We start from the raw sequence: 16,768 nt of genomic DNA on the forward strand, positions 1-16,768 counted from the left end.
AGATCGAGACCAGGACAATGGATAACATTCCTCTTAGTTTCCTTTTAGCTTTTCAAAGTTCCTAATTTCAACTAAGCAGTTTAAACAGCTTTTAGCTTTTTCTTTCACATCTCTGAAATTGTGAAAACACAAGAATGCAGTTCGCAAAAAGTTACCAATGAGGTCAACGTGAGAATGTACAGAAAGCATTGTCTACTAGTTTGAGGATAATTACATCATCTATGAAAAATAACTGTCTGCTATGTACTGTAGGTGTAGGACTTAGCAGGAGCTTAACTTCATTAAAAAGATGAGCGTTGTATTATTAGTAGACTTCCCATGGGTGAAACTAAAATAGACTAAGTAAGTGACTGTCTAAGTGGAGCAGGCCTTACCGGCCCTTCCTCCAGAGAGCTGTGCACACTCAGAGGCTCCATCAGAGGGGGGTAGGGGCACTCTGGCTCTGGGGGCTCCCAAGACGTCTCCCCCGATACTGGGTTGTAGAAGTACTGGATGCCACTGGTCACATCAAAGCACTGCTTCCAATCAGAGGTCCATGCAGGGGGGGAGGCGGAGGTGGGGGACTGAGAGGAGGGCGAGGGAGACGAACACACAGGCTCCTCAGCGGGAGCGTCAGGGTCTATGTGGGGGTTGTCCCAGGTGGTCTGCCCCGATTCGGGGTGGTAGTAGTACTCCTGTCCACTCTCCTGGTCAGTGTGCACCTCCCATCCCTCAGAGTCCAGGTAAGGAGGAGAGCAGGGAGGGGAGGAGGCAGAGGGAGGGGACTCGGAGATGCTTCTGCGGAGCTCCGCTACATTGACGTACACAGCGTTCTGGGCACTCTCATTGTCAACCTATGGGAAGAGCAGGAAATATGGGGTCAGGGGTCATCTGGAAATGTTTAGAACTACAGTGTGACGCCAAGTTAGCCTGGTCCTAGATCTGTTTATGCTGTGTTGATAATAACCATAGGAGTTGGCAAAACAGCACAACCAGATCTGGGACCAGGCTGAGGCCAAGTGACACTGATTCTAGGCAGTCAGAATGCTTAAATGCAGCAGAGCGCCAAATCGGTGAACAAAAAACTAACATCAACTTTAGTCTCCCAGCTCTATAGACAGTCAGTTGGTTCTGAGTAGATAAAAGTAGCTGTTATATTTCTGGAGAGAAAAAAAGGTACTCTCAATTATAGCACTTAGTACGAGGGTGGGAGAACAGTCTTTCTTCCGGTGCAGTCAGCTCAGAAAGTTAAATCTAAAGATAAACAGAGAGCATCGAGCTCCAGACCACAACCCACTGCCTCGTTTTTGTCTAAATTTACAGACACTCACTATTACGCAGTTACCCACAGACACAGACTCGACAAACTAAAACTGTAGGCCTACTTCACAGTCCGCCCAGGCATTCATGTGTGACATTGTCTTCTGTCTAGGGGTGGTGGTAATGTTCCAGTGGCAAGAAAGAACAATAACAACTGTCCACATACCAGTGCCTTGCAAAAGTATTCATCCCCCTTGGCGTTTCAAATATTTTGTTGCATTACAACCTGTAATTTAAATGATTTTTTATTTAGATTTCATGTAATGGACATACATAAAATAGTCCAAATTGGTGAAGTGAAATTAAAAAAATTACTTGTTTCAAATAATTCTAAAAAATAAATAACGGAAAAGTGGTGCGTGCATTTTATTCACCCCCTTTGCTATGAAGCCCCTAGATAAGATCTGGTGCAACCAACTACCTTCAGAAGTCACATAATTAGTTAAATAAACTCCACCTGTGTGCAATCCAAGTGTCCCATGACCTCAGTATATATACACCTGTTCTGAAAGGCCCCAGAGTCTGCAACACCACTAAGCAAGGGGCAACACCAAGCTCTGGATAAAAGCTTCTGCTAAATTACGTAAATGTAAATGTAAATGTAAAGACCAAGGAGCTCTACAAACAGGTCAAGGACAAAGTTGTGGAGAAGTACAGATCAGGGTTGGGTTATAAAAAAATATCCAAAACTTTGAACATCCCACGGAGCACCATTAAAAATCCATTATTTAAAAATGGAAAGAATATGGCACCACAACAAACTTGCCAAGAGAAGGCCGCCCACCAAAACTCACGGACCAGGCAAGGAGGGCATTAATCAGTGAGGCAACAAAGAGACCAAAGATAACCCTGAAGGAGCTGCAAAGCTCCACAGCGGAGATTGGAGTATCTGTCCATAGGACCACTTTAAGCCGTACACTCCACAGAGCTGGGCTTTACGGAAGAGTGGCCAGAAAAAAGCCCTTGCTTAAAGAAAAAAATAAGCAAACACGTTTGGTGTTCACCAAAAGGCATGTGGGAGACTCCCCAAATATATGGAAGAAGGTACTCTGGTCAAATGAGACTAAAATTGAGCTTTTTGGCCATCAAGGAAAACGCTACGTCTGGCCCAAACCCAACACCTCTCATCACCCCGAGAACACCATCCCCACAGTGAAGCATGGTGGGGGAAGCATCATGCTGTGGGGATGTTTTTCATCGGCAGGGACTGGGAAACTGGTCAGAATTGAAGGAATGATGGATGGCGCTAAATACAGGGAAATTCTTGAGGGAAACCTGTTTCAGTCTTCCAGAGATTTGAGACTGGGACGGAGGTTCACCTTCCAGCAGGACAATGACCCTAAGCATACTGCTAAAGCAACACTCAAGTGGTTTAAGGGGAAACATTTAAATGTATTGGAATGGCCTAGTCAAAGCCCAGACCTCAATCCAATTGAGAATCTCTGGCGCAACTTAAAGATTGCTGTACACCAGCAGAACCCATCCAACTTGAAGGAACTGGAGCAGTTTTGCCTTGAAGAATGGGCGAAAATCCCAGTGGCTAGATGTGCCAAGTTTATAGAGACATACCCCAAGAGACTTGCAGCTGTAATTGCTGCAAAAGGTGGCTCTACAAAGTATTGACTTTGGGGGGGGGGGTGAATAGTTATGCACGCTCAAGTTTTCTGTTTTTTAGTCTTATTTCTTGTTTGTTTCACCCCCAAAAATATTTTGCATCTTCAAAGTGGTAGGCATGTTGTGTAAATCAAATGATACAAACCCCCCAAAAATCTATTTTAATTCCGGGTTGTAAGGCAACAAAATAGGAAAATGCCAAGGGGGGTGAATACTTTCGCAAGCCACTGTAAACAAATACGCAAGGCCAATATTCAGGTTTCATTCAAAAGTTCTGCAATGGTTACTAAACTACAGTAGGCGTACTTTCAAATCTCCAAAATATAGAAATGTCAAAAATGTTAACATGACTCACACTTTTACTGAATATAGTCCAATTCAACCATTGACTGAATATAAATTAATGACATTTTATTATTCCTCTTATCTGGGACCCACAGTTATAGAAAGCATTTTACAGTATGAGGCACAGTACGAAATGCATATACAGTATGTAAATATAGGCTTAGTCAAGGCCAATACACATGGTTAGGTTAGGTGAGTTAGCCTAGTTAGCCTAAATGTTAGTCTTGTTGTCATTGTTGTTGCAGATTGCCTCAAGTAATTGCCCCTCTGAGAAAAATAAAGTTGTTTTAATTGTATTGAATAAATGAGAGTGAAGGAGAGAGAAGTAAATGACTAATGTACTTCTGTGTCCATCATTACAGAAAACATTGGCACACTCACTTACTCTAGCTAAAATCAATGTTTTTCATTTACATTTGACATTTTAGTCATTTATCCAGAGCGACTTACAGGAGCAATTAGGGTTAAGTGCCTTGCTCAAGGGCACAGACAGATTTTTCACCTAGTTGGCTTGGATATTCGAACCAGCAACTTTTTGGTTACTGGCCCAACACTCTTAACCACTAGGCTACCTACAGTTGACGTCCGAAGTTTACATACACTTAGGTTGGAGTCATTAAAACTCGTTTTTCAACCACTCCACAATTTCTTGTTAACAAACTATAGTTTTGGCAAGAAATCAGCCAAGACCTCAGAAAAATAATTATAGACCTCCACAAGTCTGGATCATCCTTGGGAGCAATTTCCAAATGCCTGAATGTACCACGTTAATCTGTACAAACAATAGTATGCAAGTATAAACACCATGGGACCACGCAGCCGTCATACCGCTCAGGAATGAGACGCGTTCTGTCTCCTAGAGATGAACGTACTTTGGTGCGAAAAGTGCAAATCAATCCCAGAACAACAGCAAAGGACCTTGTGAAGATGCTGGAGGAAACAGGTACAAAAGTATCTACATTGGGGGAAAAAAGTATTTAGTCAAATCAAATCAAATCAAATTTTATTGGTCACATGCGTCGAATACAACAGGTGCAGACATTACAGTGAAATGCTTACTTACAGCCCTTAACCAACAGTGCATTTATTTTAAACAAAAAAAGTAAAAATAAAACAACAACAACAAAAAAAAGTGTTGAGAAAAAAAAGAGCAGAAGTAAAATAAAGTGACAGTAGGGAGGCTATATATACACAGGGGGGTACCATTGCAGAGTCAATGTGCGGGGGCACCGGCTAGTTGAGGTAGTTGAGGTAATATGTACTATGTGGGTAGAGTTAAAGTGACTATGAATAAATACTTAACAGAGTAGCAGCAGCGTAAAAAGGATGGGGTGGGGTGGGGGGGCAGTGCAAATAGTCCGGGTAGCCATGATTAGCTGTTCAGGAGTCTTATGGCTTAGGGGTAGAAGCTGTTGAGAAGTCTTTTGGACCTAGACTTGGCACTCCGGTACCGCTTGCCGTGCGGTAGCAGAGAGAACAGTCTATGACTAGGGTGGCTGGAGTCTTTGACAATTTTGAGGGCCTTCCTCTGACACCGCCTGGTATAGAGGTCCTGGATGGCAGGAAGCTTTACCCCAGTGATGTACTGGGCCGTACGCACTACCCTCTGTAGTGCCTTGCGGTCGGAGGCCAAGCAGTTGCCATACCAGGCGGTGATGCAACCAGTCAGGATGCTCTCGATGGTGCAGCTGTATAATTTTTTGAGGATCTGAGGACCCATGCCAAATCTTTTTAGTCTCCTGAGGGGGAATAGGCTTTGTCGTGCCCTCTTCACGACTGTCTTGGTGTGTTTGGACCATGATAGTTACATTTTTTACATTTACGTCATTTAGCAGACGCTCTTATCCAGAGCGACTTACAGGAGCAATTAGGGTTAAGTGCCTTGCTCAAGGGCACATTTACGTCATTTAGCAGACGCTCTTATCCAGAGCCACTCACCAATTGGTGCGTTCACCCTATAGCCAGTGGGATAACCACTTTACAAAAAAAAAATTTGGGGGGGGGGGGGGGGGGGTAGAAGGATTACTTTATCCTATCCCAGGTATTCCTTAAAGAGGTGGGGTTTCAAATAATAATAGTTCGTTGGTGATGTGGACACCAAGGAACTTGAAGCTCTCAACCTGTTCCACTACAGCCCCGTCGATGAGAATGGGGGCGTGCTCAGTCCTCTTTTTTTTCCTGTAGTCCACAATGATCTCCTTTGTCTTGGTCACGTTGAGGGAGAGGTTGTTGTCCTGGCACCACACGGCCAGATCTCTGACCTCCTCCCTATAGGCTGTCTCATCGTTGTCGGTGATCAGGCCTACCACTGTTGTGTCGTCGGCAAACTTAATGATGGTGTTGGAGTCGTGCCTGGCCATGCAGTCATGGGTGAACAGAGAGTACAGGAGGGGACTGAGCACGCACCCCTGAGGGGCCCCCGTGTTGAGGATCAGTGTGGCAGATGTGTTGTTACCTACCCTTACCACCTGGGGGCGGCCCGTCAGGAAGTCCAGGATCCAGTTGCAGAGGGAGGTGTTTAGTCCCAGGATCCTTAGATCCCAGGATTGCTAGCTACCCAACACGACCAGTAGCTAAATACAATATACTTGTCCTAGCTAGCCAACGTTGAATCACTGCTGCGTCATGAAAGGAACTTGACACAGACACGAATGGTCTGTTTAGTGTGTTATCATACTATTGGTGTGTCTTGGCAGTGTCTTCGGCCGTGCCGGCTGTAGCACGAAGCGAGCTAACTAGCCGTTTTTTCGAACAGTCAGAGTCAACACAGTAGCCATTGTGTGCCGGGTGTAGCACGAAGCTAGCTAGCTAGCCGTTCTTCAAACAAAGTCAACACAGTGGCCATTGCTAGCTACCCAACACGTCCAGCTAACTGTACTGTAGTAGCTAAATACAATATACTTGTCCTAGCTAGCCAACGTTTAATCATTGCTGCGTCATGAAAGGAACTTGACACAGACACGAATGATCTGTTTAGTGTGTTATCACACTATTGGTGGTTTGTTGTGACCAAGTGTTTGTGCTAAACTGTGTGTTACTGGATGCTGGCATGCTAGCTAGCTAGTTAACACACTATTGGTGGTTTGTTGTGACCAAGTGTTGGTGCTAAACTGTGTGTTAAACTGTGTGTTATTGGATGCTAGCATGCTAGTTAGCTATGGTGTCATAGTTAGCTAGCTGAATAAAGTGGGTTGAGTCTATTCCTTTAAACATTGAACCGCTGTGGTTCACAACAATTCTGATTTCTAAAGGTGGAAGTTGGGAGAGTTTTTGTTCGGGTGGTTCAGTGAAACAATTTTAGTTTCTGAGGTAGAAGTTTTTGGTGAGGGAGGCCCTGCTCTCTCCTCTCCCAGATGCTTAGCTCATTTCATTCCGATCTCCTCTGCATTTTTGTAGCCATTTGCTACAGCCTGTCAACTATGCCTCTGCCTATCCCTGTTCTCTCCTCTCTGCACAGGCTACACAAACGCACCACACCGCGCGGCTGCTGCCTCTCTAACCTGGTGGTCCCTGCACGCACCCCTCACCTGGAGTTCCAGGTCGCAGGCAGCCTCTGGAACTGCCGTTCTGCTGCCAACAAAGCTGACTTCATCCCAGCCTATGCCAACCTCCAGTCCCTCGACTTCCTGGCGCTGACGGAAACATGGATCACCACTGAAAACACTGCTACTCCTACTGCTCTCTCCTCGTCTGACCATGTGTTCTCGCATACCCCGAGAGCATCTGGTCAGAGGGGTGGTGGTACAGGAATCCTCATCTCTCCCAAGTGGACATTCTCAATTTTTCCCCTAACCCATCTGTCTATCTCCTCATTTGAATTCCATGCTGTCACAGTCACTAGCCCATTTAAGCTTAATATCCTTGTCATCTATCGCCCTCCAGGTTCCCTTGGAGAGTTCATCAATGAGCTTGACGCCTTGATAAGTTCCTTTCCTGAGGATGGCTCACCCCTCACAGTTTTGGGGGATTTCAACCTCCCTATGTCCACATTTGACTCATTTCTCTCTGCCTCCTTCTTTCCACTCCTCTCCTCTTTTGACCTCACCCTCTCACCGTCCCCCCCTACTCACAAGGCAGGCAATACGCTTGACCTCATCTTCACTAGATGCTGCTCCTCTACTAATCTCACTGCAACTCCCCTCCATGTCTCCGACCACTACTTTGTTTCCTTTTCTCTCTCGCTCTCCTCCCACACTACTTACTCTGCCCCTACACAGATGGTAATGCGCCGCCGCAACCTTCGCTCTCTCTCTCCCACTACTCTCTCCTCTTCCATCCTATCATCTCTTCCCTCTGCTCAATCCTTCTCCCTCCAATCTCCTGATTCTGCCTCCTCAACCCTCCTCTCCTCCCTTTCTGCATCCTTTGACTCTCTGTGTCCCCTATCCTCCCGGCCGGCTCGGTCCTCCCCTCCAGCTCTGTGGCTTGATGACTCACTGCGAGCTCACAGAACAGAGCTCCGGGCAGCGGAGCGGAAATGGAAGAAAACTAAACTCCCTGCCGACCTGGCATCTTTTCACTCCCTCCTCTCTACATTTTCTTCATCTGTTTCTGCTGCTAAGGCCACCTTCTACCACTCTAAATTCCAAGCATCTGCCTCTAACCCTAGGAAGCTCTTTGCCACATTTTCCTCCCTCCTGAATCCTCCCCCCCCTCCTCTCTCTCTGTGGATGACTTCGTCAACCACTTTGAAAAGAAGGTCGACGACATCCGATCCTCGTTTGTTAAGTCTAATGACACTGCTGGTCCTGCTCACACTGCCCTACCCTATGCTTTGACTTCTTTCTCCCCTCTCTCTCCAGATAAAATCCTGCGACTTGTGACTGCAGGCCGCCCAACAACCTGCCCGCTTGACCCCATCCCCTCCTCCCTTCTCCAGACCATCTCCGGTGACCTTCTCCCCTACCTCACCTCGCTGATCAACTCATCCTTGACCGCTGGCCATGTCCCTTCCGTCTTCAAGAGAGCGAGAGTTGCTCCCCTTCTCAAAAAACCAACACTCGACCCCACTGATGTCAACAACTACAGACCAGTATCCCTTCTTTCTTTTCATTCCAAAACTATTGAGCGTGCCGTCTTTAGCCAACTCTCTTGCTATCTCTCTCAGAATTACCTTCTTGATCCAAACCAATCAGGTTTCAGGACTGGTCATTCAACTGAGACTGCTCTTCTCTGTGTCACGGAGACTCTCCGCACTGCTAAAGCTAACTCTCTCTCCTCTGCTCTTGTCCTTCTAGACCTGTCTGCTGCCTTTGATACTGTGAACCATCAGATCCTCCTCTCCACCCTCTCCGAGCTGGGCATCTCCGGCGCGGCTCACTCCTGGATTGCGTCCTACCTGACCGGTCGCTCCTACCAAGTGGCGTGGCGAGAAGCTGTCTCCGCACCACGTGCTCTCACCACTGGTGTCCCCCAAGGCTCAGTTCTAGGCCCTCTCCTTTTCTCCCTATACACCAAGTCACTTGGCTCTGTCATATCCTCACATGGTCTCTCCTATCATTGCTACGCTGACGATACACAACTAATCTTCTCCTTTCCCCCTTCTGATAACCAGGTGGCGAATCGCATCTCTGCATGTCTGGCAGACATATCAGTATAGCCCGTTCCATGATCTCGCCATCACGGTTGACAACTCCGCTGTGTCCTCCTCCCAGAGTGCGAAGAGCCTAGGCGTGACCCTGGACAACACCCTGTCGTTCTCCGCCAACATCAAGGCGGTGACCCGCTCCTGCAGGTTCATGCTCTACAACATTCGGAGAGTACGACCCTGCCTTACACAGGAAGCGGCACAGGTCCTAATCCAGGCACTTGTCATCTCCCGTCTGGACTACTGCAACTCGCTGTTGGCTGGCCTCCCTGCCTGTGCCATTAAACCCCTACAACTCATCCAGAATGCCGCAGCCCGTCTGGTGTTCAACCTTCCCAAGTTCTCTCACGTCACCCCCCTCCTCCGCACACTCCACTGGCTTCCAGTTGAAGCTCGCATCCGCTACAAGACCATGGTGCTTGCCTATGGAGCAGTGAGGGGAACGGCACCTCTGTACCTTCAGGCTCTGATCAGTCCCTACACCCAAACGAGGGCATTGCGCTCATCCACCTCTGGCCTGCTGGCTCCCCTTCCTCTGCGGAAGCATAGTTCCCGCTCAGCCCAGTCAAAACTGTTCGCTGCTCTGGTACCCCAATGGTGGAACAAGCTCCTTCACGACGCCAGGACAGCGGAGTCACTCACCACCTTCCGGAGACATTTGAAACCCCACCTCTTTAAGGAATACCTGGGATAGGATAAAGGAATCCTTCTACCCCCCCCCCCCCCCCCCCCCAATTGTAAAGTGGTTATCCCACTGGCTATAGGGTGAACGCACCAATTTGTGAGTCGCTCTGGCTAAGAGCGTCTGCTAAATGACGTTAATGTGCCCTTGAGCAAGGCACTTAACCCTAATTGCTCCTGTAAGTCGCTCTGGATAAGAGCGTCTGCTAAATGACTAAAATGAAATGAAATGAAATTAGTGATGAGCTTAGAGGGCACTATGGTGTTGAATGCTGAGCTGTAGTCAATAAATAGCATTCTCACGTAGGTGTTCCTCTTGTCCAGGTGGGAAAGGGCAGTGTGGAGTGCAATAGAGATTGCATCATCTGTGGATCTGTTGGGGCGGTATGCAAATTGGAGTGGGTCTAGGGTTTCTGGGATAATGCTGTTGATGTGAGCCATGACCAGCCTTTCAAAGCACTTCATGGCTACAGACGTCAGTGCTACGGGTCGGTAGTCATTTACAATTACATTTACATTTTAGTCATTTAGCAGACGCTCTTATCCAGAGCGACTTACAGGAGCAATTAGGGTGAAGTGCCTTGCTCAAGGGCACATTTACGTCATTTAGCAGACGCTCTTATCCAGAGCGACTCACCAATTGGGGGGGGGGGGGGTGGGGGGGGGGGGGGGGGTAGAAGGATTCCTTTATCCTATCCCAGGTATTCCTTAAAGAGGTGGGGTTTCAAATGTCTCCGGAAGGTGGTGAGTGACTCCGCTGTCCTGGCGTCGTGAGGGAGCTTGTTCCACCATTGGGGTGCCAGAGCAGCGAACAGTTTTGACTGGGCTGAGCGGGAACTATGCTTCCGCAGAGGAAGGGGAGCCAGCAGGCCAGAGGTGGATGAACGCAATGCCCTCGTTTGGGTGTAGGGACTGATCAGAGCCCGAAGGTACAGAGGTGCCGTTCCCCTCACTGCTCCATAGGCAAGCACCATGGTCTTGTAGCGGATGCGAGCTTCAACTGGAAGCCAGTGGAGTGTGCGGAGGAGGGGGGTGACGTGAGAGAACTTGGGAAGGTTGAACACCAGACGGGCTGCGGCATTCTGGATGAGTTGTAGGGGTTTAATGGCACAGGTTATCTTAGAGTCCTTGGGCACGGGGACTATGGTGGTCTGCTTGAAACATGTTGGTATTACAGACTCAGTCAGGGACATGTTGAAAATGTCAGTGAAGACACTTGCCAGTTGGTCAGCACATGCTTGGAGTACACGTCCTGGTAATCCGTCTGGCCCTGCGGCCTTGTGAATGTTGACCTGCTTAAAAGTCTTACTCACATCGGCTACGGAGAGCGTGATCACATAGTCATCCGGAACAGCTGGTGCTCTCATGCATGCTTCAGTGTTGCTTGCCTCGAAGCGAGCATAGAAGTGGTTTAGCTCGTCTGGTAGGCTTGTGTCACTGGGCAGCTCGCGGCTGTGCTTCCCTTTGTAGTCTGTAATAGTTTTCAAGCCCTGCCACATCCGACGAGCGTCAGAGCCAGTGTAGTACGAATCAATCTTAGACCTGTATTGACTCTTTGCCTGTTTGATGGTTCGTCGGAGGTCATAGCGGGATTTCTTATAAGCGTCCGGGTTAGAGTCCCGTTCCTTGAAAGCGGCAGCTCTACCCTTTAGCTCAGTGCGGATGTTTCCTGTAATCCATGGCTTCTGGTTGGGGTATGTACGTACAGTCACTGTGGGGACGACATCATCGATGCACTTATTGATGAAGCCAGTGACTGATGTGGTGTACTCCTCAATGCTGTCTGAAGAATCCCGGAACATGTTCCAGTCTGTGCTAGCAAAACAGTCCTGTAGCTTAGCATCTGCGTCATCTGACCACTTTTCCATTAACCGAGTCATTAATCAGCCCCCAATTGTGCAAGTTCTCCCACTTAAAAAGATGAGAGAGGCCTGTAATTTTCATCATAGGTACACGTCAACTATGACAGACAAAATGAGGAAAAAAAATCCAGAAAATCACATTGTAGGATTTTTTATGAATTTATTTGCAAATTATGGTGGAAAATAAGTATTTGGTCACCTACAAACAAGCAAGATTTCTGGCTCTCACAGACCTGTAACTTCTTCTTTAAGAGGCTCCTCTGTCCTCCACTCGTTACCTGTATTAATGGCACCTGTTTGAACATGTTATCAGTATAAAAGACACCTGCCCACAACCTCAAACAGTCACACTCCAAACTCCACTATGGCCAAGACCAAAGAGCTGTCAAAGGACACCAGAAACAAAATTGTAGACCTGCACCAGGCTGGGAAGACTGAATCTGCAATAGGTAAGCAGCTTGGTTTGAAGAAATCAACTGTGGGAGCAATTATTAGTAAAATGGAAGACATACAAGACCACTGATAATCTCCCTCGATCTGGGGCTCCACGCAAGATCTCACCCCGTGGGGTCAAAATGATCACAAGAACGGTGAGCAAAAATCCCAGAACCACACGGGTGGACCTAGTGAATGACCTGCAGAGAGCTGGGACCAAAGTAACAAAGCCTACCATCAGTAACACACTACGCCGCCAGGGACTCAAATCCTGCAGTGCCAGACTTGTCCCCCTGCTTAAGCCAGTACATGTCCAGGCCCGTCTGAAGTTTGCTAGAGTGCATTTGGATGATCCAGAAGAGGATTGGGAGAATGTCATATGGTCAGATGAAACCAAAATAGAACTTTTTGGTAAAAACTCAACTCGTCGTGTTTGGAGGACAAAGAATGCTGAGTTGCATCCAAAGAACACCATACCTACTGTGAAGCATGGGGGTGGAAACATAATGCTTTGGGGCTGTTTTTCTGCAAAGGGACCAGGACGACTGATCCGTGTAAAGGAAAGAATGAATGGGGCCATGTATCGTGAGATTTTGAGTGAAAACCTCCTTCCATCAGCAAGGGCATTGAAGATGAAACGTGGCTGGGTCTTTCAGCATGACAATGATCTCAAACACACCGACCGGGCAACGAAGGAGACCATAGAAAATCTTTGGAGGGAGTTGAAAGTCCGTATTGCCCAGCGACAGCCCCAAAACATCACTGCTCTAGAGGAGATCTGCATGGAGGAATGGGCCAAAATACCAGCAACAGTGTGTGAAAACCTTGTGAAGACTTACAGAAAACGTTTGAGCTGTGTCATTGCCAACAAAGGGTATATAACAAAGTATTGAGAAACTTTTGTTATTGACCAAATACTTATTTTCCACCATAATTTGCAAATAAATTCATTAAAAATCCTACAATGTGATTTTCTGGAAATTTTTTTCTCATTTTGTCTGTCATAGTTGACGTGTACCTATGATGTAAATTACAGGCCTCTCTCATCTTTTTAAGTGGGAGAACTTGCACAATTGGTGGCTGACTAAATACTTTTTTCCCCCACTGTATATCCACAGTAAAACGAGTCCTATATCGACATAACCTGAAAGGCCGCTCAGCAAGCAAGAAGCCACTGCTCCAAAACCACCATAAAAAAGCCAGACTACAGTTTGCAACTGCACATGGGGACAAAGATCATACTTTTTGGAGAAATGTCCTCTGGTCTGATGAAACAAAAATAGAACTGTTTGGCCATAATGACCATCGTTATGTTTGGAGGAAAAAGGGGGTATTGCAAGCCGAAGAACACCATCCCAACCGTGAAGCACGGGGGTGGCAGCATCATGCTGTGGGGGTGCTTTTCTGCAGGAGGGTCTGGTGCACTTCACAAAATAGATAGCATCATGAGGAAGGAAAATTATGTGGATATATTGAAGCAACATCTCAAGACATCAGTCAGGAAGTTAAAACTTGGTCGCAAATGGGTTTTCCAAATGGACAATGACCCCAAGCATACTTCCAAAGTTGTGGCAAAATGGCTTAAGGACAACAAAGTCAAGATATTGGAGTGGCCATCACAAAGCCCTGACCTCAATCCTATAGAAAATGTGTGGGCAGAACTGAAAAAGCGTGTGCGAGCAAGGAGGCCTACAAACCTGACAGTTACACCAGCTCTGTCAGGAGGAATGGGCCAAAATTCACCCAACTTATTGTGGGAAGCTTGTGGAAGGTTACCCGAAACGTTTGACCCAAGTTAAACAATTTAAAGGCAATGCTACCAAATACTAATTGAGTGTATGTAAACTTCTGACCCACTGGGAATGTGATGAAAGAAATAAAACCTGAAATAAGTCATTCTCTCTACTATTATTCTGACATTTCACATTCTTAAAATAAAGTGGTGATCCTAACTGACCTAAAACAGGGAATTTTTTGTAGGATTAAATGTCAGGAATGTTGTGAAAAACTGAGTTTAAATGTATTTGGCTAAGGTGTATGTAAACTTCCGACTTCAACTGTACTTCCGTTGAAATGACCCCCATCTAAAATAGACGATCTGATCCTACATTTTCAGAGGCCCGAGTCTAACCTGGAGTCTTTTCTCATCTGTTCCAGTGGCTTAAGTTTCACCTTCTGTATTCCAATGAGAGGTCTCTGCCTGACTTTATGATTCCTGGGAGGTCCCTCTTGGAACCCTGATGGATATGTCATCATCATGGCACTGTGAGAGGGCCTGTTGATCTCTCCCTCCCTCTCCCATAGTCTAGATTTACATAGGGACCTTGACCGGCTATGCCTTCTGTTTGGGACTATCACACCAGGATCCTTTAGACTCTGACAAAATAACATCTGGTTTGAGGAATGGTGACAGGTCGGAAGCCTATTTATATGGGTCATAAACTCTCCTCTCACAGTCAACTGCGTTTATTTTCAGCAAACTTTACATGTGTAAATATTTGTATAAACATAACAAGATTCAACAACTGAGACATAAACTGAACATGTTCCACAGACATGTGACTAACAGAAATTGAATAATGTGTCCCTGAACAAAGGGGGGGTCAAAATCAAAAGTAACAGTCAGTATCTGGTGTGGCCACCAGCTGCATTAAGTACTGCAGTGCATCTCCTCCTCATGGACTGCACCAGATTTGCCAGTTCTTGCTGTGAGATCTTACCCCACTCTTCCACCAAGGCACCTGCAAGTTCCCGGACATTTCTGGGGGGGATGGCCCTAGCCCTCACCCTCTGATCCAACAGGTCCCAGACCTGCTCAATGGGATTGAGATCCGGGCTCTTCGCTGGCCATGGTAGAACACTGACATTCCTGTCTTGCAGGAAATCACGCACAGAACAAGCGGTATGGCTGGTGGCATTGTCATGCTGGAGGGTCATGTCAGGATGAGCCTGCAGGAAGGGTACCACATGAGGGAGGAGGATGTCTTCACTGTAACGCACAGCGTTGAGATTGCCTGCAATGACAACAAGCTCAGTCCGATGATACTGTGACACACCGCCCCAGACCATGACGGACCCTCCACCTCTAAATCGATCCCGCTCCAGAGTACAGGCCTTGGTGTAACGCTCATTCCTTCAACGATAAACGCGAATCTGACCATCACCCCTGGTGAGACAAAACTGCGACTTGTCAGTGAAGAGCACTTTTTGCCAGTCCTGACTGGTCCAGCGATGGTGGGTTTGTGCCCATAGGCGACGTTGTTGCCAGTGATGTCTGGTGAGGACCTGCCTTACAACAGGCCTACAAGCCCTCAGTCCAGCCTCTCTCAGCCTATTGCGGACAGTCTGAGCACTGATGGAGGGATTGTGCATTCCTGGTGTAACTCGGGCAGTTGTTGTTGCCATCCTGTACCTGTCCCGCAGGTGTGATGTTTGGATGTACCGATCCTGTGCAGGTGTTGTTACACGTGGTCTGCCACTGCGAGGACGATCAGCTGTCCGTCCTGTCTCCCTGTAGCGCTGTCTTAGGCGTCTCACAGTATGAACATTGCAATTTATTGCCCTGGCCACATCTGCAGTCCTCATGCCTCCTTGCAGCATGCCTAAGGCACGTTCATGCAGATGAGCAGGGATCCTGGTCATCTTTCTTTTGGTGTTTTTCAGAGTCAGTAGAAAGACCTCTTTAGTGTCCTAAGTTTTCATAACTGTGACCTTAATTGCCTACCGTCTGTAAGCTGTTAGTGTCTTAACGACCGTTCCACAGGTGCATGTTCATTAATTGTTTACATTTACATTTACGTCATTTAGCAGACGCTCTTATCCAGAGCGACTTACAAATTGGATCGTTTATGGTTCATTGAACAAGCATGGGAAACAGTGTTTAAACCCTTTACAATGAAGATCTGTGAAGTTATTTGTATTCTATCTTTGAAAGACAGGGTCCTGAAAAAGGGACGTTTCTTTTTTTGTTGAGTTATATGGGTAAGTTTGACAATTTTCCTCTGATTAATAATAATCTATTTAGTTTTTTGGTGATCAGATATGGACTCGGTGTCCCATCTAGAGGTTTTTGGTCTGTCATTAGCATCATTATTGATCTCATTATCACCACAAGGTAATCAATACACATAACCAGGCAATTGACCCGAAAATAGATAAACTAAATACAGACAAGCGATCTCTCGCTGTGTTGATTCTGGAATGCCCCCTCCCCTGCCCACTGGAAAAGATATCTACCCAGAGTAAACACTGCACAGTAAACACACACTAACCAGAAGTGAGAAAGTCGGTCTTTGTGTGGGCAAAATGTCAGTGTCACCAATAAACATAAACAACGGACAAAACCCTCAATCTACCCATTACATCAACACCCACAGTAAGCACCTCACAGTAAATGTAATACCCATATGTGAGAAACTATGGTTTTGTGTTGGCAAATGTGTCAACTTACACCTGGCAAAACTCTAACTTCAAGAGTGCTTAACGGATCTATGCACTAAACATGTTACTGAGCAATACTCTCTGGGGATGACGTACACAGCAACACAGGAAAACAAAGTTGGGCTGAAGCAATATATCCGCAGTAGGGTGAGACCAAGTAGACTAAACAGGAAGCAAGAAGGTGATAACAAGGTAGACATAAATACTGTCAATGTTGTATATACTGTACAACAAACCCAACACACTCTGATCTACATTCTGAACCACCTAATTTAGCCATAGATCCATCAAAACCTAGTGCACTGCCAGTTTTACTGAGGCTGTATTGTTGCATTTAGACATACAGTATACAGTTAGTTCTGGACCTACCTGGGTTGCAATTGGTACAGCCAAGACCCCCCGTGCCTGATACCCATGCCGGGTCTTTGCATAAAGATCCACCATGTTTATGTAATCCCAATGAGTAGAGCCATATAATACAGCTGACCAGAGCACAGCTACACCA

At 46.6% G+C, this 16,768-nt stretch overlaps 1 protein-coding gene across 1 annotated transcript in view; it reads right to left on the reverse strand.

Moving 5' to 3' along the window:
• The window catches only part of LOC311100729 (rho GTPase-activating protein 27-like), a 41,118-nt gene that overhangs the window by 8,913 nt on the left and 15,437 nt on the right, over positions 1–16,768 (reverse strand). The window contains exon 4 of the mRNA XM_084141690.1: positions 375–833. Coding sequence (XP_083997816.1) covers positions 375–833 — 459 coding nt within the window. The remainder of the gene's footprint in view (positions 1–374; positions 834–16,768) is intronic.

Source organism: Coregonus lavaretus (assembly GCF_964263955.1).
Source record: "Coregonus lavaretus genome assembly, chromosome: 25".
Lineage (NCBI taxonomy): Eukaryota > Metazoa > Chordata > Actinopteri > Salmoniformes > Salmonidae > Coregonus > Coregonus lavaretus.